At 44.5% G+C, this 11,129-nt stretch overlaps 1 protein-coding gene across 4 annotated transcripts; it reads left to right on the top strand.

The window, feature by feature from the left end:
• Positions 1-5,298: 5,298 nt before the first annotated feature.
• Positions 5,299-10,491, top strand: LOC123154578 (glucose-6-phosphate/phosphate translocator 2, chloroplastic). 4 transcript variants are annotated; one of them, XM_044573271.1, is made up of 7 exons: positions 5,381-5,675; positions 6,903-7,180; positions 7,549-8,036; positions 8,117-8,342; positions 8,909-9,131; positions 9,470-9,683; positions 10,230-10,491. In XM_044573271.1, the coding sequence occupies exons 3-7, from the start codon at positions 7,554-7,556 to the stop codon at positions 10,239-10,241; spliced, it is 1,158 nt and encodes a 385-aa protein (XP_044429206.1). In that variant the 5' UTR covers positions 5,381-5,675; positions 6,903-7,180; positions 7,549-7,553; the 3' UTR covers positions 10,242-10,491. The 4 variants fall into 4 exon arrangements, with proteins under 4 accessions (XP_044429207.1, XP_044429204.1, XP_044429206.1 ...); XM_044573272.1 differs by lacking the exon at positions 6,903-7,180 and having other exon boundaries at positions 5,299-5,530; XM_044573269.1 differs by lacking the exon at positions 6,903-7,180 and having other exon boundaries at positions 5,373-5,675.
• The last annotated feature ends 638 nt before the right edge of the window (positions 10,492-11,129 follow it).

An 11,129-nucleotide genomic window follows, 5' to 3' on the forward strand; every position in this document is an offset into this window, starting at 1 on the left:
CTCCTTGGTTTTTTCTCCCCGAAAGTGAATATATGGAGTCAAGGTTGAGGTCAGTGGAGCGTCAGGGGGCCCACAAGACAGGGGGCGTGCCCAGAGGGTAGGGCGCGCCCCCACCCTCGTGGATAGGTGGAGGCCCCCCTGACATGGATCTTCCTTCCAGTATTTTTATATATTCCAAAATAATTCTTCGTTGATTTTCAGGTCATTCCGAGAACTTTTATTTCTGCACAAAAATAACACCATGGCAATTCTGCTGAAAACAACGTCAGTCCGTGTTAGTTCCATTCAAATCATGCAAGTTAGAGTCCAAAACAAGGGCAAAAGTGTTTGGAAAAGTAGATACGACGGAGACGTATCAGCCATCTTCGGCCTTCATCCACGGTGAAGACTATGATATGGTTGAGCATGGCATTTCCCCTTCGACCAAGGAGGCGTATGATGATGAGTTGAGTGACATATGCCACCATATTGTGAGTGAGAGTGACTTAACTACTAGTCCCATATATGACGAGTTGCCCTAATTTCCATGTGAGGAGAGCCACCACCACCACTTGAGTGATTTGAGTGACTCCACCATATGTGACATTGAGTGCACCTACCTTGAGGGAGTGAGTGAGCCACAACCACATAGAGAGAGTGAGGTATTTGATAGGGCATGTGAGGCCATTTCAATTTCTAACAACTTAACCTCTACCTCTATTGTGTCTTCTCATTTGGTGCTAGGTCCCATATATGATGATGCGCCGATCCTCGATGACTTCATCCTTACTTTGGACAAGACGATGACCATGGTGGACTACGAGGCACCCCCCACATGGTTCCAACACGATGATGCGTTGACCACGATTTGGTCTTTGACACTACCTCTCCTACACCACATGAGTGGAATGACAACGGTGACATAGGTGATGGTACTTCACTTGTCCCACTAATGGACTATCTTGCAAATGATTGCTTGCATGATGTTGATCACCTTATGGAATCATGACATACTACATCCTCTCGTTTCGATATGCCACCCATTTATGATGAATATGATGTTGAGCATGTCGAATTACCTAGTTGTGATGCTATGCTCCATAGGATATCATGTCAAAATTGTATTGGTCACATTATGTTTGACAATCCATTAAACTTGTCATATGCTATGAGTGGGATCTCCCATATTGCATCATTCCAATCTCAACATAGTAACTATGCATGTTCTATTCAAATAAATCCCATTTGTACTTATGGCATAGATGACGAGATCATGGTTATTGGTATGTGTTTCTCTTGTGATGATATTACTATGCTACCTTTGCAAAAATTGTGCAATTCATCTCATATGCCATGCCATGAAAATTATTGTGTATCACTTAATTCCATCCCTTGTGTGCACCATATGCATACCATTCATAACAATGCTCTAGATGTTACTAGTGATGCATTACATAGTTCGAGTCTCCATTATGCTATACATAACAACAAGCCTATCATGATGGATGGCATGTTTATATATCATGCATCTCATTTATTTGAGCATTGGATATTCTATGCTAACCAACACATGCATGTATGCATCATAATGGATGATGTGTACATATACCATGCACACACAATTTTTCCTTTGTCTTTGTTTTGTGTAGGTACTCATGAATACTCGTCCACCTCACAATTCCATGAGTTGACGAAACGGGCTCTTTAGAGCAACTATCATTTGGGATTCCATGGAGTATCCTTATTACCGTTCCCTTCGCGCAAGGACTACGCGCATCTCTTTTACTTGGCTCTCACACGGCTATGGGCTATATACCATTTGTCACCTTATGCCTATTTCACCATGTTCACTTTGCATGTTATGCTTCCTTCCATGCCTTTGCCATGCAACTATTTACATAGGACTTCTTGCCAATACAATGAACCTTCTTTGCTCATATCTTGTTTTCATGCTTGTGTTATGTCATGTGCATTATGTATACCCATTATTTGCACACATGACATGGTTACCATGATTATATCTAGTATGTTGCATCTTTGCACTACTAGCTTGCATGACTTGTTTGCTTTGATCACTTGCTTTGCTGCATCACCCATGTTACATATTTTCTCGTTTCATTGGGTTGATGGCATATATGTTCATGCCTTTAACATGATTTATCTTGATCATTGTCCCTTGCCTCCAATTGTTGCATCTCTCGTATTCACATGTAGTGAGTGCAACCATGCTATGCTTATTGATCTTGGAGAGTTGGACATCTTACTTGTGAAGCATGCTTGTTTGCTTAAGCTTAATGTCTTTGATTGTTCTAGCATCAAATGCCTACATACCATAACCTACCCCCTTGTCCTTTCTTATGACAAGTATGATGAAAACACTTGTGGGGTAACTCACCACACGAATAGGTTTTGCAATTTCGCTAACCTCATTTGTTTTTCCGAGTGCTTGTCATGTTCTTTCATTTTGAAGGATTCACAAGGCGATACCGTCACGAGACAACTTGGTCATGTGAAGGCATATACGATGTGCGACGCCAACATCTTCAACGTCAAGGACTTGACCCAATACCATGGTGATGAAGATCACGATCCATGGACGGATCTCTCCCAAGGGGGGGGGGAGATGATGCGGAGCATCCCTACATCATCCCCATGGACTCTACTACAACCCATCAAGCACCACGAGGAGGACTAGTGACAAGATCTTGCGCACGTGCCATCGAAACCGAGGTTAACTCTTTCCTCTTCGAGCTTCATTCGGATTCACATGAGAGTTGGATTCTACCTCAAATGGAAAGCTTATGCATTCTGAGGTACCACGGAGAAGTCCATGAAGAAGCTAGGAGCGAGACCCAAGTACACATGGCGAAGGAGGAGGAAGGACACGCGAAGCACGAAGAAGCAGAAGTCCCGGACTACCCCGGGTGCCCGGACACATGCAGCCCCGGATGCCCGGCTGCCGGCTGGGAGCCGTCCCTCGACACCCCGAGTGCCCAGCCCCTGTCTGGACGCTGGCCTTGGCCGCCCTGGGTGCCGACCTTGGCCGCCTCGGGTGCCCAGCCCCCCTGCTTGGGCGCTCCTCCGCCCACCCCGGGTGCTCCGACCCTCAGCCCCTGGGTGCCTGACCCTCTACAACAGCCAAGGGCGCGGCCCCCTGGACACCCCGGGTGCCCGGGACCCAGGCCTCACACCCCTGGGTACCCTGCCCCCCTCCCCAGGCGTGCCCCAGGTGCCCGGCCCTCCGTCTCTCGGTGACCCCCGGGTGCCCGGACCCCTTGACCTCGGGTGCCCGAACCCTCCACCGTGGCTACATACATTTCGGGATAATTTACCCATGTACCCTTGTTTTACCCCCAATTTGTCCCTAGCCAATAAGTACTCCTCATCTAGCTCATTTTTGGGGCTAACAAAGTATTGGATAGACATTGAGAGAGCTTTGCTCATCTTCTCTCCTATTGGAGGTCAAGACCCCTCTCTAGGGAAGATCCTTTGTGGATTATCAAGGCCTCCTCTTGGAGAAGATCATCACCAAGACCTCACCTCCTTGGGAGTGGGAAGAACTTTACCCTAGTGCTATTTTCCTTGAATTGTTCTTGTATTCTTGTGGATCTCATGTATGCTACTCTAGTGAATGTGTGATTTGTGTTTGTTCGAGTGATTCCTCCCTTGTGTTCTTGCGTGTTCTTCCCTTTCCCCCCTTCAAGTGTGAAAAGATCCCACCTAGGGTTTCACCCTACAACACATGGGCACTTCATTTATCCTTCGCAATTTAAAGATCTATGGCCGCCTTACCAAAAATCTTGGAACACTAATCTTATCTGCACACCCTTTGATGAGCGGGCATCTAACATCGTTATGCAGGTTCCAATAATTCAGTTAGGAGGCACTAACATCTTATGTTGGAAGCTACATAATTCAGGAAAATGTACATCCGAATCTGCATATAGGACTTGCCTACAGGATATGCAGGAACATGGAGAGCCTACACCCAGACAGGTACCTACATGTGTAAAGCAAATTTTAAAACAGACTTGGAGAACAAATGAGATGGTACCTAGAGTACAAAATTTTGCATGGAGGCTTCTTAGGAGAGCAATTCCAACAGGTACGAGGGCAGGTAAAATTTCTTCTCATATTATAAAACATTGTGTAAGATGTGATCAGGAAGAAAATGACACACACCTATTCTTCACTCGTCCTTTTGCTAAAACTGCTTGGTTCTCTGAACCTTGGAATATTAGGTATGAATTCTTTGCGCAGAACTTTTATTGAATACCTGCTATTTATCCAGGCTTTGTTAACCTCCCATCACCCTCATGCCTCTCTCAATAACATAATCACTATTCTTTGGTGTATTTGGAAGTTCAGGAATGAAAACGTTTTGGTAGAAAATCAAACTCTCCTATGTAAGCAATAATAAATGGGCAAGATTTACTATCTTGTGCAGACATTGCAGGTTTACCAACAAAAATAAAGCAGGAAACAAGGATAGAATCTGCACACAATCAAAAGCAGGGATGCTCACTAAAAACAGATGCTTGGATTACAGATTCCAAGGTTTATACCGATGCTGCATGGAAGAAGTACACTACTAACTCCAAAAACAACTCAAGGAAAATAGGAATAGGAATTTACATTCACACTGCCGAGAATAAGTAAGGAATAGGTATCTTAATCTCCGCAGCAGCTAAAAGTGTCAAAACTCCACTAGAGGCGGAGGCTACAACTTTATATGTTGTCCCGGAAATTGCTTCACACATCGTCAACATCAAAATCACTTTCCTAGCGAATAATTTGACATTAGCTCATGCAGTGGCGTCAAAAAATCTTCTTCAAGTCCCTGGACACTAGCAAAATATTTTGCTGCAACAATCAACATTCAAGCTCAGGTCTTCCATATTTCTAGGAAACTTAATGTGAAAGCTCATAATTGTGCCCCGCAAAAAAAAGATCACAATTATGCAGCTTCTTTCTACATAGATGTTCATCTTTCGAGCCAAAAATTTGCTTGTTGTAAAGTAGATTATACAGGAGGTCACTGTCGTATGCGTGAAAGCGAGGCAACTTATGTGTTAAGAATTGTCAAATCCTTTATATAATCTGTATCTGAAATCAATACGCGCCACCACTCCCCTCCCTAGGATCCTTAGCATATGGTGCAGTACATTCACTGCCATGTGGATCCAACCCCACCTATCATGTGCACTGCAGCGGGATGCAATACTCTAGAGGTCTCTTGTAATCAATATTTCTCTCTTCTATAAAAATACGGCACACTCTTATGTACTCTCGAAAAAAACCCACCCCCACCCAAGAAAAAACTCCAAATTACCATGGCTCGTCTCCTTGGAGAAGAAGCCCCTGGCATTTGTACAATCTAACAAAGAGCCACACGGCACCTAACCTCCCTGGCCCCCTCCCCAGCCGCCACCTTCCCCCTTCCCTTTGCCTTTATACTCGTCGAAGGAACTGAACTCCCTACCTCCGTCCTGCCTCGAGCAATCCCCCTCTCTCTCCTTGTGGTCTCCGGGTTCCCGTCTCAGATTCCCAGGTTCGATCTTGATCCCCAGCTATCCCCACCTGCCTCTGCCGTCCTCGAATCCTTCGTCGCAGAGGCGCCGCTTTTACCTCTTCTTGCCGCGATTTGAGAAGAAGACTTTATTGATCCGAGCAAGTCTTCTTGGGCGGGAAGAAAGGTGAGATCTTGCAGAGGTTTGTTCTGTCGATCCTGTAAAAATAAAATAATTAACCTGCAACACCGCTTTATGATCCGTCGCCGTATCACCCATCTCTCTCACCCAGCTGCCAACCATCATCCGCGGTCGGCGCCTCGCCGCTGTACCTCCCGCACCGCCAACTCGTCGCCTCCCCCGTACCACCCCCCCTCTCCTGCAAGCCGCAGCCTCTGGCTTCTCTGTTCTATATTTCATAAATGGATGCGAAATCTGCCCAGTTAGACGACCGTGAGAGTTGGAGCTTGTGCAAAGGGGTGAAAGGCGACACCCTTACGTGTAGATTACTGGGCGAAAGCGATGTGCTTATGCACAATTTGTCCTCATGTACACCTTTGACCTTGCGTTTTAGCCTTTGGGGATTTTCCAGTGACCAAGCTCATATAGCTCCCAGTCTGGAATTTTTGTCACATAAGACCACCTACGTTTTCGTATAGACAGAAAAGACCATCTGTGATCCGTATTGACAAAAAAATCACCTATGCCGTGGCGGCAGGTTCGGCAGCCAACATGTGGCACCTGCCGCCACAGCCGACGGCTGCAGCTCGGTTGCAATAGAAATCCGGGTCTGCAACGGAACGGTGAAACGCTGGTGGGCCCTGCTGCCACTCCTGATGGCTGCTGCTCGTTTTCCTGCTGCTCACGATAGCATGCATGTGAACGATTACAAGTGCTCCTTTCTGTCACGATGCGTTTGGTTGAAGGTGTCGTACGAATGGGTTGGGACCGTTCAATTTTTTTGGGATTGAACCATTCAATTCATGTGTTTGGCTGAATATAAGTGGTGAGCTAATTATTTAGGACGGGACCACCAGTCATGCTCACATAGTCATGCATGCAAAGGGTGGCCATTTGATTCGACCGATTTGGTTGGGTGGAACGGTTCAGCATCTTCATGGCATATTTTCTTTTTTTGGTTCGAACCATTCATGTGCTTTATAACCAAACATGTTTATTTTTTGAACGATCCCAACCCATTCATGACCGCCCTTGCAACCAAACGCACCCTAGATGAATCGGCCGGTGTGCACGTCAAGTAGTAGTATAGCAATGTCTAGCCTAAGGTGATCATCATGCACGTACCATCACGACTTTGTAATGGTAGTGTTAAGTGACTGCGTGCACTCTTTGTATCGCGACGTTTCATGGATATGTACTACGTAAGCCCCTTCTAAATTTGTTCGAGTGCAGGCGGGCAGGTGCATGCGGGTACTGCGAGGGGAATTTTTGTCAGATAAGGAGCTGCCGCCATCGGGAGGGGCGGCAGGGCCACCAGTGCGTCCTATTCCGCTGCAGACCGGAAATTTCTGTTGCAGCCGAGCTGCCGGCGGCGGCTGTGGCGGCAGGTCTTGCCGCCGCCCACTGTGGTGGTAGGTGCCACTTGTCGGCTGCCAGGTCTGCCGCCACGCCGTAAATGGTCTTTTTTGTCAGTACGGATCGCAGATGGTTCTTTCTGTCAATATGAAAGCGTACGTGGTCTTATCTGACAAAAAATCCCCAGTCTGTGGCGTGCACGAATTGCATAGTGCTGACAAGAGATGTAACTGGTTGGATCATGCTTGGATGATGCATTCATTCGATAATAATCTCAAGGAAAGCTTGCATCAATAAAACTGGAGTAAATATTTTCAAGATTGTTTTGGGGGAAGTTGTCCCATGTCATTTTCTTGATCACCTCAATGGAGGTCTCACTGAAAAGGAACATCATATTTTTTGATCAGCTCAATGGAGGTCTCACTGAAAAGGAACATCATATTTTTTTAGCAGCTCTTTGTTCAGTTTGTATGTCACTTGCTATCTGTTATTCCTTTATGAATGTTTTTTGGTTGATCTGCAGGAGCCATGATACCTGCTGTGAAGCTCTCTCCGGCCGCCTTCTCTGTCACCAATCAACGGTCTAAATCAGCTTTTGTTCCGTCGGTGTCCATTCTCAACATGAAAAAATTTGCGTCCTGCTCCCTTAGACCACTCTACCTCACATGGCTAGATGACCCACACACTTCCGAGCTGAAGCCTCGGAGGCAGCTGCTTGACTTCCGGTGTGCAGCTTCAGCGGCTGATGACAAGGAGTCAAAGGCTGAGGTGTTGCCAGCCAGCTCAGAAGCAGCACAAAAGTTGAAGATTTCAATCTATTTTGCGACTTGGTGGGCGCTTAATGTAATCTTTAACATCTATAACAAGAAGGTTCTCAATGCTTTCCCGTATCCCTGGCTCACCTCCACACTATCCCTCGCCTGCGGCTCAGCGATGATGCTCTTCTCATGGGTCACCTGCCTAGTTGAGGCCCCCAAGACTGACTTGGATTTCTGGAAAGCACTTTTCCCGGTGAGTTCGTTCGTTCTGTGGCAACTATTTTATCTGTTGATGGAAATCATGAATCGTATTTGTTGTTTGCATTGATGAAGGTTGCTGTGGCTCATACAATTGGACATGTTGCTGCCACAGTGAGCATGTCAAAGGTGGCAGTGTCATTCACACACATTATCAAGAGTGCTGAGCCTGCATTCAGTGTTTTGGTGTCAAGGTTCATTCTCGGAGAGTCATTTCCGATGCCTGTATATCTTTCTCTTCTCCCGATCATTGGTGGTTGTGGTCTAGCTGCTGCGACAGAGCTGAACTTTAATATGATTGGTGAGTATAATTAAGTAAAATCCTCCTAAGTTGTTTCTCTTGTATCCTCTCCCTATTGGTTGTCGAGAAATTGATGTGCCTTTTGCTTCTAACCATTATAGTCATGTTGTTCATAGATACAAAGAAGCAGTTTCTGTGAGTTAACTGAGGTGACAATTCTTAATTGGTTAAATAATCGACATTCCTAATGTTTTTTGACATAAAACTGAAAAGACTTGCTAAATGATTATTTACTCTATCTGGATTCAAGTGAGCTTCAAGAACTATGTGCTTTAGATTTGAAACTTATGGAAATGAATAAACAGTAAAGTAATCATACATATAATCTTTTATAACTTTGTGTAAATTAGGTGAATGGTTACATATAAACTGTGGCTAGTGCATTCTCCTTAACACAAGAAGATACAGCTTAAAACCTTTTTTTCGTGAAGTTTGACACCAGACAAAATAGAGGCTATAGCTGCATAGGCAACTTTGCAATTCTTGATTGGTCTTGCACTGGTTAGGGGAGGCAGCTATTCTGATGTACTCCTTCCATGATGCTAATAGCCTTATCCTCCCACCAGGATTTATGGGTGCCATGATATCGAACCTTGCATTTGTTTTCCGCAACATCTTTTCGAAGCGGGGCATGAAAGGGAAGTCTGTCAGTGGCATGAATTACTACGCTTGCCTTTCAATTATGTCCCTGGTCATACTCACACCATTTGCTATTGCTATGGAAGGCCCCCAAATGTGGGCCACTGGATGGCAAAAGGCTCTTGCAGATGTTGGCCCCAACGTTCTCTGGTAAGCAGGAAAAATCAAGAATTCACTTTTCTTCTACATTTATACCATGTGCTGTGATTTGTACTTAAATTTCATGTGGAAACTTGAAATGATCTCCATATTCACACCATTTAAAGACATACTTCAACATTTTTGATACATTTATAACTCACTAGCAGCACTGTTGCTTATAGCCTTTTAATTCTCTTGACATATTCTGTTGGGAGTCTTTGTCAACAATTCAACATGTTGTGTTGGAGGTGACCAGGATTTATGCGCATTTGTACCCGAACATATATCGCATACTACTTTTCTTTGCATTGACAGTTTTCTGATGTTGTAAATGTTCGCTCATGTAGGTGGATTGGTGCACAGAGCGTTTTCTACCACTTGTATAACCAGGTGTCCTACATGTCTTTGGACCAGATTTCTCCATTGACGTTTAGCATTGGCAATACAATGAAGCGCATATCAGTTATTGTTTCGTCAATCATTATCTTCCGTACACCTGTCCGCCCTGTAAATGCACTAGGAGCTGCCATTGCCATCTTTGGCACATTCCTGTACTCTCAGGTAAATTTGGTTGCTTTAAGATTTCCTTCTGATTGTCCTTCCCTTGTATCAACTGAAATAAACCTTTCTTTTGCTGGACTAGGACAGGTTAGAGCTCCGTGTATGTAGCATTTAATATTTTTCACCACTCAATCTTGTGCATACAATTATGTGGCTCTCCTATGACCATAGAGGTGCAGAGGTAGCTTAAATTATGAATATGCTACTTTCTCATCCTTGCTGTTGTTGTAATTCGAAATTATGATTGGTTGCTTTGAGGGGCAGGTGACATTTTATGAAAAATGTGACTAGATCATGAAGAGAAATCATCAAATGATTATGTCAATACATGCTCAAAATACACTCAAGGTAGTTTGGCAATGACTGGAAGTATTTACTTGTCTGTCAACAAAACGGGAAATAAGAAACCATAGAAATATATTCGAGTAATGAAGACTCGATAAACTTCCGTTCTGTTGATTCTTCTTCCTTCAGTGTTTACGCCTAACTTAAATATTGCATTTTTATCTTCGTAGTTGACATTTTCTTAACTGCATTCTGATGTAGGCAAAGCAGTGAGGTTTATTCTATTGTTGAAGGTCAGGTTCATGGACGAAGAATGTCTGCAGAAATAGTACCAAGCACTGGGGCAAATTTTGCTTGTGCAAGTGTCTTGTAGATACAGGTTTAGGTTTTCATGCGAGAGGCGATAATAATAATGGACCATGTTGCTGTTTCCTTGTTATTTGTTAAATCACAAACTGAACTCCTGTGGCCATGAACTGTCGTTGTATCCTGAAATAAGAACTGCATGGAAATTCGTCTGGCAGTTCCGTTGCTGGAAAGTAACGATAGCCCTCTGCTTAAAGGTTAATTATTGGCATGCTTTCTCTTGTGTTTCCAGCTTCCAGTTTGTTGTTTGCCAGGAGCCCTGCAGCAGGAAAGGTCTTGTGGTAAAGTTATACCCACAGGTTGTTTGAAGTTTTTGTAAATCTCTCGTCACTTTTGTAGTCCTCTGAATCGACAACTGATCTTTATATCACTTCCACCTCACGGTATGCCATGATCTTGGGTGAAGCAAATATGCAACTATGGAGAAGCTGGAAAAGATAGTTTCTTGTATGATAAGTATTAAATCTCCAAATTGTCCATAACCATGGACATGTCTATTCGAATTCTAACCTATATAAGAGCATCTCCACTAGGCCCCCTAAGAAGCCCCCAGGACCACTTTTTAGTCGCCGGCAGTAAAAATATGTCCCATATGTCCCAGCCATGTCCTCAGACTCTCGATTTTCGCCGGATTTTGCAAAAACTAGCACCGGGACTCATGCAGAACCCAGTACATCGGGGGGCGGAGAGAGAAAATTTTGCATGCACTTGGCCCATAGTCAGCCTCCCACTCTCTCTTTCCTTCCTTTTTCTCCGGGTCCCATCCACTTACACGCCCTTTCTTTTCGTTCTCTC

Source organism: Triticum aestivum, chromosome 7A (assembly GCF_018294505.1).
Source record: "Triticum aestivum cultivar Chinese Spring chromosome 7A, IWGSC CS RefSeq v2.1, whole genome shotgun sequence".
Taxonomy (NCBI): domain Eukaryota; kingdom Viridiplantae; phylum Streptophyta; class Magnoliopsida; order Poales; family Poaceae; genus Triticum; species Triticum aestivum.

Excerpts from the sequence above, each read along its gene's own strand:
- LOC123154578 (XM_044573272.1), top strand. The coding sequence starts at position 7,554 with ATGATACCTGCTGTGAAGCTCTCTCCGGCCGCCTTCTCTGTCACCAAT. Across the intron at positions 8,037-8,116 it reads TCTGGAAAGCACTTTTCCCG|GTTGCTGTGGCTCATACAAT; the intron begins GTGAGTTCGTTC and ends GCATTGATGAAG. Across the intron at positions 9,132-9,469 it reads GTTGGCCCCAACGTTCTCTG|GTGGATTGGTGCACAGAGCG; the intron begins GTAAGCAGGAAA and ends TCGCTCATGTAG.